At 34.5% G+C, this 17805-nt stretch overlaps 1 protein-coding gene across 3 annotated transcripts in view; it reads right to left on the bottom strand.

The window, feature by feature from the left end:
• Positions 1-17805, bottom strand: part of LOC136037921 (semaphorin-1A-like) — a 233001-nt gene that overhangs the window by 37366 nt on the left and 177830 nt on the right. For all 3 annotated transcript variants that reach the window (XM_065720778.1, XM_065720777.1, XM_065720776.1), the window contains exons 11-12: positions 15982-16258; positions 10224-10455 (exon numbers count right to left, since the gene is read on the bottom strand). In XM_065720778.1, the coding sequence (XP_065576850.1) occupies positions 10224-10455; positions 15982-16258 (509 nt within the window). The remainder of the gene's footprint in view (positions 1-10223; positions 10456-15981; positions 16259-17805) is intronic.

Raw genomic sequence — 17805 nt, forward strand, 5'->3', positions numbered from 1 at the left:
TATTATCCAGAACACACTCGGGAAGTGAAGTTCGGTTAATCATAACGAAATATACGAAAATATAAGGCTTTAGTGACAAAGTTCTGGAAACTACAAAAAAGAATTGTGGAAAGCAGGCCCCCCATAACGCATTATATTAAATAACTAACCTAACCACCTCTATATATTATATTTAATTAAAATATACCTGCATCCCCTCAGACTAAGCTAATTATAATCAATTGCATAGAGACAAATCGGTTTTTGTCAGATCAAAAGAGCAAACCTCTTGAGTGTGTTCTGGATAATACACAAGTACCGTTTTTATGACGATTTTCCAGGCACTAGGTTGTCACAAACTTATGAGTCCATCTTTTAAGGAATCAACAGAAAGGTTTTCAGGGATATCCTGCCTCGGTAGACAATTCCGAATTTAGCTACAAAAATAGCTCTTTTTTAATTACTATCTGATTTTACATTTTTAACCCCCCCCCCCTCCCCCCAAAAAAATCCTGGATACGCCCTTGGCAGGGTGTCTTGTCTTGAAGGTAATCTAATCATACCGTGTTTCTGATTGGCTTGGCATATGGTGACAAGTCATTATTTCAGTTATTTATCATTTTCACAAAAAAAAACAAAAAAAAAAAACAAAAAAAAAAAAAAAAAAAACAAATTCAAGAGCCACATAAAAGACAAAAGTCCTGGGGGTGTCTTTATCTTCTAACTATATCATCAACCTTAAATATCAACATTAACCTTCCCACTAGTCAATGTAAAAAAAAATATTTTGTTTAAAATACAATTTGTGCAAAGTTATTAGCAGGTATGGACTCAAATGATATTGACAACTTTAGATCAGCATTCTAACACCAAAAGCTGTTTTCTCAACCCAACTAAATAATCAACCCAATTGTTTTTCTCGCATCCGATTATTCAATTTTCAAAAACAACTATCGCTGAGACAGCACGCCATTGCCATTGAACATGAGTAAAACAGAAAATGTCAAAATAAATATTCTCGCAGTTCCTTATTCTAAATTTATCAACAGAGAACTACTAGAATAGCTCCCATTGTATAAGAATTCTGAGTCAGTGTTCTGAGAGATGAAAGCCTTTTTCCATGTCAGACTCAGAGCTTATATTACACTTATTTCTTCCGTTCTGTCGCCAGAAATAAAATAAAATGAACGTTTGGAGGATATTCCCACTTTATACTGAATATTTGATTACAACTTAGAATGGAGGTATGTAAAAAATCTTCTACAAACACAGGATCAAACTGCTTTTCGGCAGAATTTTCATTAAAAACAAACGCCAAAGCCAGAAAGGAAAAATGGAGGATAAAAATGTCTTATTCTTTTTTTACATATATATGAGGCAACAGTTTTACAGAAATATCCGAATTCACTCCTAATTTTATTTATTTTTTTTTTTTTTATAAAGAGGTTTTAACTTTACGAAGAGCATGCTGAATGTGACTTCATTTGAATCAAGTAGTTCGATTCACATGATTATATGCGGGGTAGTAAGAGTGGTTAAATAAATTGGAACATGTCCTCCGGATCTTCAAAGATCCTATCCTTAGATTAGTTCCACTATGGGGGAAAGGGAATGGCCAGAAACCACCAGGCTTAGGTTTCTTTATTCACAAACAAACACAAATTTCACATACAATAGATATAATGACATAATGTTATAGTTATAATAAAATATAGTTTATAAATAATATAGTTTATATATAGTTTATAGTACACTATAGATATAATATAATATAGTTATACTATAGCATATATAAAAATAGTTATAGTAAAATAATGACAAAAATTGACGTTTTTGCTAGCGTGCAGCATTAGATACTAGCTAGTCTTACCAACTCTAGTACAATATCAAATAATAATGAAAAAGAGAAGAAAAAATAGGAGCAAAAGAGCCAAACTACAAACTAGACCCTATCAGCAATATCATTTCCATAAAACACTCATGCACCAGCTCCCTACCTCTTTTCCTCCCTGTACAACACCTAATTCATGGGGGGGGGGGTGTTGCCGGGTTTGAGCCCCCCTTCCCAGTAAGTTTTTCCCGACTCATAAAAAGTAAGAATAATGCATATAAACAAAAAGTTTTAATTTACACTGAAAACAAGAAGTTTTCAGCGGAAAATTTTATTTTATTCCAAAGCCTTTTTTTCTTCTTAAGAAAAAAGTTGACCAGTGTTTTTCTTCTTTCTTAAAAAATATACTTTTTTCCTTCAAAAGAGATTGTGCAAACCAGAATGACACCGATCCTACGACTAAGCCTCCAGCAAATCTGAAGCAAAACGTGACAGAGGTATGGAATATCCATTACAAAGACAAGACTTTCTAATTTTGCTTATACGTGTTATATTATCATTTTATGTATGCGACAGAGGTTCCATCCGTGACAGGAAATGAAAATAGGAGAAATGGAATAGGGAATCTGTTTTCCTCCAAGCGCCAAACACTTAAATCCTTTTAAGAAGTTCTGCGATCCAGTCTTGTTTACCTTGTCAGAAGTTAGATTTATGTTCGGTCGAACCTGGAAGACTCATTTCAAGAGGCTAGACATATAATTCATCAATACTCAGACATGAAAGGTTTCGAAAGTTGGAAATATGAAATGTCTTCAGGGTGTGGGAAAGTTAGGTTTCATTTGTCTTACTTTCTCATTGCTTAAGGCGCAGGAATAAAAAGAATTCACCACTAGTACTGATTTTTTTTTCTTCTGGGAAAATCCATCAAGAAATTAGATTCCAAGGAAAGGAAAAGAATATTAAAATAAACTTTTATAGAGATAAACTTTTATAAAGAGTATTAAAATATTTAAATATATACTAGGCAAGTGAGAGCGTGAACAATTTTCTTTAATAAAATTAAGCCTGCCTTAGAAAATATACGATCCAAAAGGCACAACCCTATATAAGCCTATATTTCCAAATTTATTTTTCTGATCCTGGCTCTGATTTCTCGACTAAAAAACATAGGATTCTAAGAAAGGTAAGAAGGGCATGGTTTAAGGGGGGATATTATGAATGACGGGATGGGATTTTTGAGCAAGAAATGTCAAAATGTTCAAAATTTTGGTGGCAATGAGGTAGGCTTTGGTCAACTACCCGGGATTTCACAAATAGTGGCGTCAATTCACGTAAATGTAGGGAGAGGTAAGGGGAAGAGGGCAAAAGAAATCTTAATCTAGGACCGAAGCAATTGTGTTGTTTCTCAATTTTCCAATGAAAAGACTCAAAAAAGCTATTTTTCAATGAAAATCCCAAAAAAAAGGTATTTTTCAAAATATACGGGGAGGGCAAAAACTTATTTTTTTTAATCTAGGAGAGGTTTCTTTTTCCATTTTTTTTTTTTATTAAATGACAAGCCACAAAATAAAGTAGTTTTTCCAACGAAAAGAAAAAAAAAACTGTATTTTTTCAAAACCCAGGAAGAGGGCAAGGGCAAATCCAGGATCTTGATTCAGGGGGGAGGGACTTTTCCAGGAAGTGTTTTACAAAAAACTTTCCCGAACATACAAAAAAAGTTAGACATTTTTGTTACTTTTTTTACGAGTTGGGCAATTTTTTATTTTTTGAGGGGGGAAAGGGGACAATTTTCACTTCATTTAACTAGACTAGCAAAGATTATTTTATCACCCATTTGCTTTCCTAATTACTAATTCGTTTGCTTGCTCATTTAACAACTCAAGACACGAAAAAGTTGGCTTTCTATGAAATTAGAAGGTAATTACTTTTTTTTACTGTATCGTTAAAGCTGTTTCCAATTATATTAAAGGATTTGTGCCTTATTTGGTCAATTACAACTTGTAATAATTTTGACAGTTATCGGTCGTCTACGAACAAGCGTCACAGTCCACTGATTTTTACAACAGAATCCCAATACTGGTTTGACGTAAAAAAAAAAAAAAAAAAAAAAAAAAAAAAAAAAAAAAAAAAAAAAAAAAAAAAAAAAAAAGAAAGTTAATCAATAGTGAATGTGCGAGAAACTGATCACAAACGGAAAATTTCCAGTCATCTTTTAATTTAATCTAGATTCATTTTATATGCATCAAAAATACATTTTCTTTGACTTCAAAAATTCATATTCCTTCTTAAGACAAAAAAACTTAAATAGGCATAAAATTCATCCTTTCTGCTAAAATGTTTGAAGTAGTAGTGGTGCAGTTGGGGAGTTGCGATAGAAGGGCCACGGGGCAAATTTGATTCTTCCGTTATACAGATTGAAACTTCTTTGTTCAAAAAAAGGCACATCATTCCTAACTTTCTGGAAAAACTTGGTGATGGAAGGGACATAAGAGGGGAGACGTTAGAGGTGCGACAGGCCTGCTTTGGGTTTCCAATGATATAGATTGAAGATGCTTGCGTCAGTCTGCTTTAAACAAGGTGCAACTTGCCAACCTTCACAAAAACAGTTAACGGGGAAAAGGGGGGACGGAGAAGCCACGGCCCCACTTTATGTCTCCAATTTGTTTGCATACCAAATCAGGAATTGGGCTGTATTTACATCGAATCAGCAATACGTCAATTTTTGAACACTCATTGGCCTTCTTGTTATTTCTATCTTAGCAATGAAGTCGTCGACCCCTTAAAATTTTCAAAATGGTGTAGTCGAATAGTTTTGTTTTAAGAAGAGATGTCTTTTACTTTTATCAGCTCATCAAGGATTAAAGATGATTGGGGAATTGTTCTATCATGAAGGTGACTGAATGCAACTGAAGTCATAAATCAAATGAATAGCTGAACCTCAGCATTAACGAAAGTTCCATTGTTAAGGAGTCTTGAGATCTATTACTTGAAGATTACATAAAAAAAATAGTTTTTCTAACTGAAAGTAAGGAGTGACATTAAAACTTAAAACGAACAGAAATTACTTCGTATATGAAATGGGTTGTCCCCTCCGCAATCCCTCGCTCTTTATGCTAAAGCTTTTAATTGTTTTAAAAAGCAGAATTGTGGTAAAGAGTCAAACTTTAGCGTAAAGAGCGAAGGATTGCGGATTGCATTGTTCCAATGCTGAACCACTCGGTTGCCGAAAGTCCATCGTCCGATGTCCTTGTAAAAGCGTTCCGTACTCACTTTGTACTAATGTCCTCGGAGATGATTTTTATTGAACTGCACGATTCTCTGGGCTGGTACATTATCATAGGCTCCATTACAGAGCTTGTACATTTCAATAAGATCACCACGATGGAATCTATAGGCGAAGGTTGGGATTTCAAGCTGCTAAGTTGACCATTAATGGACAACTTATGACTCGGTTATGAAATGAGAATTAAAATAAAGCTGTGGCTATATGTTTCGATGAAAAATCCAGGATTTTTGTACTGGGGGAACGGGTACGAACAAACCTTACGAAGCGCACCCAAAATTGGTTTATATATATATTTTTTTTTGGCGAGTCGGACAAAATTTGGCTTGATACGGCCTCGTTCGTTATGATTCCAAATCGTTGAGCCCAAAATATAAAAAAAAAACTTATCTACGTTTTGATAACTGTAAGTGGAGAAGGAAAAGGGTTCTTGACCTTCTTAAAGAAACAGTTTTGTTTCTGTTTTATTTTAGAAAATTTTTGAGAGTAACTCTTTTTTACCCGATCTTGACCTGCCCTATCTCTTAAGAGGTAAACACACCTCTAACGAGATAAACGACCACAAGGAGACGTTCTAACTTTATAACTCATTTTCAAAAAAAAATTATTGAATACACCCTATCTTTTCAGACTCGGCAAATTAATAAAAACTACATAATATGAGACCCTACTAAAACATACAAGAAGCCAATTATAACGTAGTCCTTACTGACCTTGTTTAGATGATTTAAATTAATACTGGTTTTTCCAAAGGAAAAAGCTTAAAACTTAACTACGAAAACACCCAACAGTTTTGATCTTTCTAATGCCGGGGAGAGCCCATTCACTGAAAAGATATGAATACAATTATCAAAACTTTGTTGTTAATGGTTGCACCACTTCAAGATAATTGTCATTATTTTCTCTGGAAATGTCGTGAGATATCTCGTTTCTTACCGAAAGTTATCAATTAATGATATGTAAAAACCAACTCAAATCCACTTTTTATAATTTATAATATGATGTCATGGTTGCAGCGTCAGACGGAACATATAGTATGATGTGATTAAATTTATAATATGATGTCATGGTTGTGCCATCAGACGGAACATATAGTTCATGGTTGCGACGTCAGACGGAACATATAATATGATGTAATTAAATTTATAATACGATGTCATGGTTGCGGCGTCAGACGGAACATAGTAAAAACAAAACTAGATTTCGAAAAATATCCTTTTTTGGAATTTTTCTGAAAAAATCGAAAGAATCAACCCCCCCCCCCAGGTTTTGAATATACCTTGCCTGGGTCTCCATTAACAAAATTTAACAAAAATCCTTGCCCACAAATCTCCTTCCTCAATATTTTCGTGAAAGGGCGCCCCTGCTAAAATTGATATTATTCAAACCAATCAAAAAAAAAAAAAAAAAAAAAAAAAAAAAAAAAAAAAAAAGCAACTTAATTCAAGAGCAAACGAATACGAGGTGAGTTTCATGGTTGCAATTCTTTCCTAAAAGAATACATTTTGACAAAAAGTCTCCTGACTTTTCGCCATTCCTCCGCCTATACAGTTTGCATGAGGTTCAAATCTATGGTCAAAGCTATCAAAGATAGTGATAATGAAAGTGAAAACTTTTTTTTTAATTAAAATTTATATTTGCTGTGATCAAGATGTATCAAAAATCAAATAAAAAGACGAGCTGCGACAGCAAGACAATTTTCTTACTTATCACAATTTGACAAAGACCATTGCTTCTTCCCATCTTGCTCGTAAAGCTCCTCAGATTATAGACCACAACCTCGTTTTCTTGCTAATATTCCATCACACTAGGTCATAAACTTAGAAGAATAATAAAAAAAAAGTTCATGGCCCAGTTCCGTGAAAAGGATACACAAGAGAGAAATACTGTCATAAAGTCAAGAACTTTTATATCTATATGAACTGCCCCATTTTTCCAGTTTTTAATGACGTAAAAGACTCTTGAACCATTTATGTAATTGAGAAAGAGCCATTTCTTCATGGGGATTCCTTTTGCTCCCAAGGAGCTATTTGAAATGGAAGAAGAGTAAAAAGAAAAACCTGTTCTAAGTAGAATAGAATCCACTTTTATGAGGAACTAAGACTTGAGCAAGTCAAATTACAAAAACTGAGTAAAAAAGAAGGTCATAACACTTATATGCCAATAAAAAATCAAGTGAATGCCAACTGCGAATCCAGGAATTTTTTTGGGGGGTGATTTCCCTTCAGGAGAGGGGGTGGGTACACAACAAATTAAGAAAAACACATCGAAAAATGCATTTTTGTTACGTTCTTACGGGTCGGACAATTTTTTTTTTGGGGGGGGGGGATCAAACCTGATACCCCCTCCCCTTGATGCAGTCTTGGTGAAGGCCAAGAAAATAGGTGTCAGTTTTCAGTTTTGTGTCATTTATTCGGATCTCTTATCCAATCTCCGTAAGTTACGACAAGACCACCCAATGAATTTTATAGTTTGGTCGCACAAACAAAAGAAATTTATACTAGAAGAGATAAGGTGATTCTTTAAGACAGTGCCTTAAACGAATCAACAGATGGTTTTCAGGGATAATGTCTCTCGGAAGACCCTTCCAAATTGAGTTGCCGCGTCTTGTAAAACTATTCTTCAAGTACTCGCTGAGGCACTTGTCTCCTCTTGTAAGTAACACCACAGTGCCGTGGTTCTGCGTGTTTGCCTTATTGGTTTGACAGACAATAGTACAAGTAGAAGCAACTCATCGCAGTTTGAACTCTCTTCAAGGTTTTAATCTTTCCATGTTAAGTAGTCGACGTCGGTCTACACACCGACGATCGAATCACCATTTATGCAGTTCTAATATGCCTAGTCTTCCAAAGGCTTCAGGAGTAATGAAGATTAGTTTTACGTTTTAATGTCCTTTCACTTCAGGAACTAATATTTGTTGCAATTCAGCCAAGCAATAAAACTTGTTCAGCAGAGAAGACTTTCTCAAGTATAATAGGTTCCAATGATGAATTTTACTCAGAAGAATAGATGCCTCTTCCGCCCGCTAACCTAAAACATTTTTTTATGTTTCGAAGTATTGCATCAACAAGAAATTCAAATTAACATTTAAAAATATATATAAGAAATATACATGATCGCAGTAGCTGGACTTACTAGAATCATCATGAAAGAAGATAACGATGTATTGAGACACATATTTTATGCTGAGGATTGCACTCGGCATAACTGAGTGGGCCTATGATGGTCATAGTATGTATTCAATAATAATTAAAGATATTTACAATATGTCTTGTTCACAATCCCTCGCAATGCATATGAAACAGGGGGAGGGCAACCGGAGTAGGATACCTCGGTTGCTGTGGCTTCTTTGTTTATGCTTGAGTCGGGAGGGAGTGTCTTAATTAATTTTGCCCCGGGCACCACCGGCTGGCCCTGATTATTATTTAATATATTTAGACTTCTTTCAAATAAAGGTATATGATAAGAAAACACTAGAATATCTTCTAAACAACTATACTAAATACTTATACTAAATTGTATTAAGTATTATTACTTTAAAAAGTAAATATATTAAGCCTATATGTATAGTTTATATATGAACCACATTTCAACCTATATATTAGTGTATGTGTAAATTAGCATTTGTGAAATATTTTGAATTTTGTATTACAAATTCATGAAATTCATAAATTAAATTCTAAAATTAGTACTAAAATTTACGTATGTATTTCTTCATATTTATATATGTAAACTAAATATATACGCTACAAACAAAACCACATTGGTTATTATAATTATACTAAAATACATACATTAATCTACCTTATCTAAACTAAATTGCAAACAAAATAAACCTATTCCAATATGAACTAGAATGAAACTAAAATATTTGCTGTCAACGCTCTTTCGCAACTTTTAAAATATGGACTCATCCCAATGAACAGAAATCCGGTCATTTTCAGAAGTTACTCCCTATAGAAATAAGCAAAAAAGATGTTTATGAGATAGCTTAATTTTGGGATCTGTCTTTTCAAAAGTTTATCATAGTTCTTTTACTTAACATGAAAGACAAGAAATATCCTTACTAATCTTAATAGACAAGACATATTATGGAACATGCCCTAATATCAGCTAGAAAATAAACTTTCTAGATCGGTGGTAAAGGATTCAGAAGGTGCCCCGGAGGTTCTAATCCTTGCAGGATAGAAGAAAGTTATTTGTTTATATTGAGAAAAATATTTATTATCTCAACCAAAGAGTATGGGTAACAAGATTGGAAGCTGGCGCTTGTGTCAAAAAAAAAAATCACCAATACCATATTGCGTCTGGCGTTTTTTAGTGTAATAAAAAGGCAAAATTATTTAATAAATGTAATCGATATAATTAGTATAGTAATAAGCGCCTGATCTTCATTACTGAAAAAATTGCGAAGTTTGAAGATTTGCCAAGAAACCCCAAACACTAGATGGCGTTAGGTGATTCTTTTCCCGGCACCAGCGCCAGTTGCCACTCTTATTAGTAAGCTATACTCTTCCATCTAAACGAGATCAGTACAACTAAAACAGCACAAACTGCCGAAGTTAGGACATTGAGAATTCTGAAATATGTCAGGCTAGGTCAAGGACGTATCCCGAAATTTTGTCCAGAGGGCGGTTGGGGAGGTTAAAAAAAAAGATTTAACGCATCAAAAAAAAATTTATATCCGTTTTTTTAGTAGTCGGACGAAAATTTTAGGGAAGGGGTTCTAGCCCTGAACCTTCACCTCACCTGAATACGGCCTTAGATTAGGTACTAGAAACAGACTAGAAGAACTGTGCATAAGAAAAAGACTGGAGGAAAACATCAATATTTTTGGCTCAGAATAGCAATGATTTAATGATTTGATCTTTCTTTATTCTATATTCTATAATTAGATTATATATTCTCTATTCTATATTCATGTTTTTTATATTTATTCTTTATTCTATATTTGGTCCTTATTCTATACGTTGACCCACTTCAATCGATTCCTTTTTATTCCTTTTAACAACGCCATCTTTTCGCGTTAATCATTAGTCTTAATGGCACCAACCTCTCGCTTTAAGGTAACTCTACCTGCAAGTCAATCCTTAATTTGTAGCGCCAAGCTGAAAATAAAATCAAACTTACGAACAAGTTGTTATTTTGTTACTATGGCAACGGTGGAGAGGTATAGCTTGAATTTCATCATCAGTAACAGCAATGAGCTTCGAATCCCCTGCAACGGGACTCGCGACAATTTTGAGATTTGTAATTGGTACATTGTTTGGAAATAGCTGCATTTCCTCAAGAATAACTGGCTGCACCTTAAATGATGTCTCAGGTCCAGCAACGTTGATCGAACGGATTACTTTACCGTTATCTGGAAATATAACGATAACAATAACCGTAATAGTAACAGAACAATAACGATATTTGACGGTAGTTTTGGTCTATTAGCAAATAAAACCCATATACAAATTAGGATGGTACCAACGGTATGTCATGGTCTATATTAAGCTTTTAAAACATTTTTTTTTCTTTTTTCTTTTAAATGTCAGATACGTGGTTAATTAAGCATGAAAAATAAAAACTTAACCCTCCTTAAGCTTTCGCTCGTTCAGAGAATTTCAGTCACTTAATCATGCATAATATCATAAAATAACGTAAATAATTTCATACCGTAGATAAGGCTTTTAAGCAAAATTCTAAACCTCAGGATTTCACTTCAGCCCTTTCGGAATATATTTTTTGATTTTCCAGACCATTTTATTTTGTCGCGAGCAAAATTTTCGCGAAACTATTAAAATGGAGAAAATTTTATTCAAGAATATTCAAGAAAATTCGCCCAATGCAATTAACCCATGTCCAAGTCTTAGTTCAATTCATGTTAACGAACCGGATTCAGGAAGGTCAAAGAGACTCGCTTCCGTTTTTGCTTTGGAAAAAATAAGATTATTAAACAATATTTTATATATAAATTATTATTTTTAATTGTTTTCGTTTAGAATTACTACTGATAACCATCACTGCATATGTGACCAAAATATCTAGTATGTTTTGTGAAATTTATCAATGTCTATTAGTTCCTATTTGAATTTTTATTTATAATCGTAAAAATGGAAAAAAATTAAGTAAGAGAAGATAATAAAGAAAGAGAAAAATCCCGCACTCGGCTACTGGTCGCAACGACCCTTTCTACCAAGACGTCATTCCATTTACCAGTATACTCAAAACCCCTGAGAATCCCAAAACCAACTTGAGAACAAAAAAAAACTACCAATCAACTTGAGAAATAATTTCTAATTAAGATGAGAAATCATAGAACCAGAAACAATTGTTTTAAGATCTTTTCGAATAATTGTGACTAGACTTCTTCGAATAAACCGAGACTTCCAAATAAATTGAACTTAGACTGAGTTGATTTAGAATAGACAGATATCTTTAAATATTTCTTGGGGTGTTTATTCTATGGGTATTTTTGGATAATTGTCTTTTTTTTCATTAATTGTCTTAAGTTCCTCTAAGTAATAAGTAATCAGATTAACGACGCTTCTTGACTACTAAGGTCCCTGCGTCGGCCCTGTAGTGCATTGCTGCAGCATGACTCGATCTCTGGGTCCCGTATTACCAAGCTAAGGTCAAACCCACTGCGCCACCACTGGACAAAAATTGGGGTTGTCTGGGATTCGAAACCAAGACCTCTCGCACTCTATGCGAGAATCATACCCTAGACCACAAGCCCTCTTAAGTTCCTCGAATTTTTTTTCGTCTTGAATTCAAACAAAATTTCAGCTTCTATATTATTTTGCTTTGGCTAATAAAATGAATAAAGAACCTGAAAAAGAACAAAATAATATTATTTTAACTAAGTTAGTTAGAGGAATTCTACATGAATCGTAGTACCAACCAAGTGGCGAACTCAAGTGCTAATTTTTGCAGAAACTCTCAGAATTTCCACTAAAATTCTCAAACCAAGAGCTGCTGAAAAACCTCCTGCAGGAATAATTCATAGCCACAAACTCAAATTGAAACACTTCTAGCTGTGAGCGAAATAGCGATAAAACCTTGTGTTTTCATCACTCATCTCTTACTTGCAAAAGTCTCTTAAAAGAAAAACCAGAGGAAGACTTGCTTGTACATATATTAGTTTGGAAATGAGACCCGTTTGTCGTTTGAACCGAAGTGTTAATAACTGGATGCACGTTTTGCTTTTGGTCAAAAAAGAAAGACAGAAAAGATCAGCATGTACTTAGTAGCCGTGATATACAATATTTAAATGAAAGGGTTTAATTTTTTTTCAACTGTTAATATTTTTGAGTGGCCATTTCAAATTTTCGAAATAGCAAAATGAAATATTTCTTACAAGAGCCACGGCAAAACACGGGCAGAAAGATACTAATGCCCCTTTTTCGCCGTCAGAAAAAGCCACCAGTCATCAAAGAACTGAAAATTCGGTCTAAACAAAAAAAAATCGTGTTTTTGAACCCTCTTTACAAAATATCTGGAGCTCAGACAACTCAGATCAAGACTAATTCCCTGCAAAAAGAAGATTATGAGTCGAATCTTACCGTCAAAGTTTTACCTATCCTGCTGCACAAGGGCGTATCCATGATTTTTGCTCGGGACTGGTATTTTTTCAGATGGCGTTCAAAAAAAAAAACATCAAAAATTTGCTTATATCCACTGTTGATTTTTACGAGGTTGGACAAAATTTGGGAAAAGGGGGTAAACCCGCTTTCCCCCCCCCCCCTCGTACCTCCCTGGACACGGCCTTGCAGCTTCACCTATTGGTGAGATCAACAAAAATCAATGTACATCACCTTGTCCACATATCCCTGTTCTAAAAAAAATATACGCTATAATCCTGGCTTCGATTCCTGGCTATTCTGGCTATTAATGACTATCCTGGCTTCGATGTCATAGCTTCAAATCAGTGCTTCTACTATTTCCAAATTTATCAGGGTTACTCGGAATAAAAGACAATATGTTATACAAAATTTTCCCAAAATTTAAATATAACAGCAATTAATTGTATTTCGGATTAATGTTGGTGTTCGTGTTTCGAACTTTAATTTCCGGGAAGATTTTGAAGAACCGAATTTTCCTTTGGAGAAATTCAGAAATAACAGAGTACTTTAAACTTCTATTGCAAAAGCCATGTCTAAGCAAGAGGGGGGTGAGTTGCGAGGTTTATCCCCCCCCCCCCGGAAATCTTTGTCCTATTCATAAAAAGGTAACAGAATGCATATAGACAACTTTTTTATGCGTTTTGTACAGGTTTTTGCTTGTAAGGCCCACCCCTCCGAACAAAAATTCTAGATATGCCCCTACCTATTGCACAAGATTGAACTGTAAAAACCTTTTCCCTCATATTAACTTTTTATTGAAATCGATGGTGATCTTCAACAAGCAACCATTTTTTTTTCTTTTTTTTTAATGTAAAACGATTCCGGATTATACTAAAGAAAATATAATTACTTAACAAAACTTCTACAAAGTCATTAATCTTAGGAAAGAGGAATAACCTACTTTTAAGTTTAATCTACATTCTTAATTTCGCATCAAATATAATCTTCTTCTTGTCAAAAATGCCTACAAAACTAAAAATTTTTGGAATAGGTTATCAAAAATTATATACAAAGGAGACCATTGAACTGACATCTTTAGATGGCGTTAGCGATTATTCTGAACAGCACTTTGAGTTAATATTGATAATTGCATATTACCTCTGAAAACACGCTTATTAGTACGGCAGTCTATTCATTTCCCACGGGAGGAATAGGAAAAAGGAATATTTATAGTAAAATCGACTATAGTGAAATCAATAAAACCGTTTCCTATCTCCTTTTTCATGCGCGCGTCTAGACAACATCTTGCTATAATTTTCCTTGCTTTAATCCCTGAGCTTCGAATAAGTACTTCCCCTTATCCTCGAATTTTTTCGAGGTTTCCCCAAAAAAAAGAAAATTGGGTTATCCAAAATCTCCTCAAAATTAACGACTGTTTTTCGGATTAATGTTCGTGTTCATTCTTCAAACCTTAATTTTCGGGAAACGTAAGAAAACCCAGCGATTTGGGGGAAAATTCAGAGACAATCAAAGCACTGATTTGAGCTCCTATTGCACAATACTTGACTATTGAGAAGAAAAGATACTGGAAAGATACTCTAGAAAATCTAAGCCGTAAAAAAGTTCCCCAGGTCAATTCCCCTTAACATCTTCACATGCAAATTTGCATTGGCAAAGAGAAAGTAAGACAAATAAAAATAATTTCGTACATAAATTCTGGCAAATTCTGCTAGTGTAAAATTTCTCCTGGAAAGCTCATCCCCGGAAACTTCCCACTCCATGTAAAACTCTCCCCGTGGAAAGTATCTTTGTATTTAGATTTTCTGGTATCTTAGATTTACAGTATCTTAGATTTTCTAGAGTATCTTAACATCTATAATATTAAATTTTAGAAAGTCAACCTATAAATATTCCTTTTTCTATTCCAACCACAGGAAAAAAAATGCCTTCAATACGCAGAAGCGTTCCATAAAAGGTGACAATCATTAATGAGACTCTAACCAAAGTATTGCTCCTTAGAACAGTCACTAGTGTCATCTACAAACCTCGGTTCAGTACTTTTTTTCGTATATAACTTGAGATAACTTTTCGTATAAAAATGAGGAAAAATTATTCTAATCAGCTTCTTGTCGAGGATCACCAATTTTAATTGCCGATTTTAATCACCGATTTTAATAACAAATCAATATGAGCAAAAATGTTATTACATCGCAATAAGTAGTTCTTTGCTTCAAAAGATTATTAGCAACGCCATCTCAAATTTAAAATTAAAATTTTTACACTTTAGAAATTACATCAAAGTTATTAGTCCTCAAATTCCTGGGGGAGAGTGGCGTACTGGAAAAGATTATGTGTTGTGCGTAACCATCCAAATCTGAAATAATTTCACAGAAAACGACATTTCCCGGTTATCCACAACTACGAATTTTTATTAAATTCATGTAAAAATAAAATATATTCTTCAGAACTAGTTTTGAGAACAGGCTTTCTGCAGTCTCGACTTTAGAACAACTATGACAGGAGGCCTTTCCTGAGGAAATATTACGGCCATTCACATGACAATTGATTAACTTGTTATGATCAGTTTGCTAAATTGCGTTTACAAACTGAAACACCTTTCCCATATAACAGGCTTCATTTTTTCATGGAGGTGATTAACACAGTTTGTACCCAATGGTACTCTTCATATGCCAATATATCGATTTTAGAGACTTTGCGCTAGACTTTTTCTAATAATTTATGAATACAACAGGAAAATATGTTGTTTCATCTTTTTTACGTTTTTTTTTATTTTGGAAAAAAAAACAGTTATTTTCTTTTGTTGAATAAAAGTGTAAGACATCGTAAATGAAAGCAAGTGGTTTTTCCTTTCGTTTTTTTTTCTTTTTTATTGCGATTCGACCAGCATTTCGGGGAAAATACTGATTATAGGATTCAAACCATTGCTTTTCGAAGAGTAAAAAATTACTTTCAATATTTTAAACATTTTTCTTGATATAAGTCATAAAACTAACTGAAAAGAATTCAATCTCTGAAAAATTGCAGCTTCCGCGATGTATAACTATCAACAGTAAGCCTTATTACTCAAAGTAGCTCTAAAATAAAATTCGTTAAATCACTTAGTTATTTAATCTTTCATTCTTTTTTGCTAGATAACGTGTTGGCCGGGGGAGAGAAAGTAATCATTGGGAACACGCAACGATGTAACGGGTTTTCCAATCGCAACAAGTTTATAATCAGTGGCGACGTAGCATTAAATGGATCTCTTTCGAAAAATGAACAAAAATAAAATTGAAATTCATCTTAATACGTTAAAATACGTAAACAGTATAAATCACCTGTTCCAATAAACATAATATCATAAGCTTTTCCATCTAGTGCTTGGACCTGCGGGTCAATAACGATTTTCATGTATCGACTTCCGAGCGATGTTTTGACCAAAATAGGCTGACCGTGCATTGATGGTACTGCCTCATCCATTAAACAATGCGATTTGACAAAGTTCAAATTCTGATCGGGTAGTGTTCTCGAGTCGTTGGCACAAACCCCAGGTCGTGGCTCTGGTACCCGTTGTTGTGGCATTGGCAACCAATTTGAGTTCATTGATTCTTGTTCCTGAAATGCAGAGTCGTTATCATATAGATTTTTTTTTCCAATTTTTTCATGCACCGTAAAGTAAAATGGGAAGAAATAAAGGCATTACAATCATAACCGAATAGAAAATATGTCAGTAGTTGATTTGTCGACAAGAGATAAACTGCTCTTATTAAAAGTTTTTGATTTTTTCATTCCTTTTTTATGTCAAACTATTAGATATTAATTGTCAACAATACTAAAACTGCAATGTAATTACATTTAAACCCAGCCAATTTCCCAATAAAGGACTCTTCTCAACTGAAAAGTTATTTAAAATATATATTCAATCACTTAATTACAAATCAAGATCAATATGTTTACAAACTAATTCAAGTAACCGCCGAAAACCCACAGGTGAAGAAGGATATTTGTGTTCTGAATCTCGAAAGATGGAGTTTAGTAAGTTTGTCTGAATGTAAACAGTGAGAAAATTATTAAATTTGGATTACAATGATTCTCTTGGATTGACTGATACAGTGTATCTGTGGATGCTTAAGTGGGCTAGGTTAAACCTACCTTACTAAGATCTGCCCATAAAGTTGGCATTTGTTTGAAGCTATCTTTTGAAATAACTAACTAATTTTTTTTTGGCGTTGACATTATTAGATTCTTACTAATTTCAGTTATTATAGATGGCGTTCATTTAGACGCTGAACCGTGAACGGGATACCGTGATCGGGATACCTAGTTTGTTACTCGAAGATGTCCAAAGTAAAATCGTCCCTAGAGACGTCTGATCACGAATCGTTGGAGTCTCTTACTGTCATGAATGAAAAAGTGTTGCAGTGCTGCTGGATATGTTGAAGGACGTAATAGGGTCATTCAAAGTCCCGGTGGCAAATTTAATGCCTCCCAAATATGCAGCAGAATCCAATATCTTCACCAACGAACAATCGAAGAGAACATTGAACTCCTCCGAATCGAAAATTCCCGTCTGAATGAAGTTGTGAATCTCCAGAAAGAGCTTGAGCGGATAAAATCGCAAAAAAATGGACAGATTTATGTACCCGCACCCCAGCAGGCGTCTTATGCCCAAGCGCTCAAGGGTCCTGAAACATTCTCTGTGATTCTGAGCCTGTATCTGTGGAAAAACGAAACCGTATGAATTTTGACGAAGCCATGCAAGTTACGGAATCAATCAGCAGAGTTGTCAAAGGAGAAAATTCGATATTTTTCCGTGAAGAAAGTTGTTCCGGCGAAGGAAGGTAGAGTCATCTTGGAATTGGGGTCGAAAAGGGAGCTAGAGGCAGCCATGTCAGTACTGACAGAGAAAGTGTCGGACACGAAGTACAAACCGAAAGAGGTGAAAAAGCACTTTCCAAGAATGTTAGTCAATGGGCTCCCTCCCCTCAGGTCAAAGACGAAAGTGAAAAATACCTGCTGCAGTGTAACCCAGAAATTCAGCGGATGGCCAACGAAGGGGAAAGCTTCAGGATCATCACCATTCTTGAAACGCGTCGAAAAGGAAAGTTGTTGTGGAAGTGAGTCCAAAGATCCGCCAATTTATACTGTCCCAAAGAGGCTTA

The sequence above is a fragment of the Artemia franciscana genome, chromosome 17 (genome assembly GCF_032884065.1).
Source record: "Artemia franciscana chromosome 17, ASM3288406v1, whole genome shotgun sequence".
NCBI lineage: Eukaryota > Metazoa > Arthropoda > Branchiopoda > Anostraca > Artemiidae > Artemia > Artemia franciscana.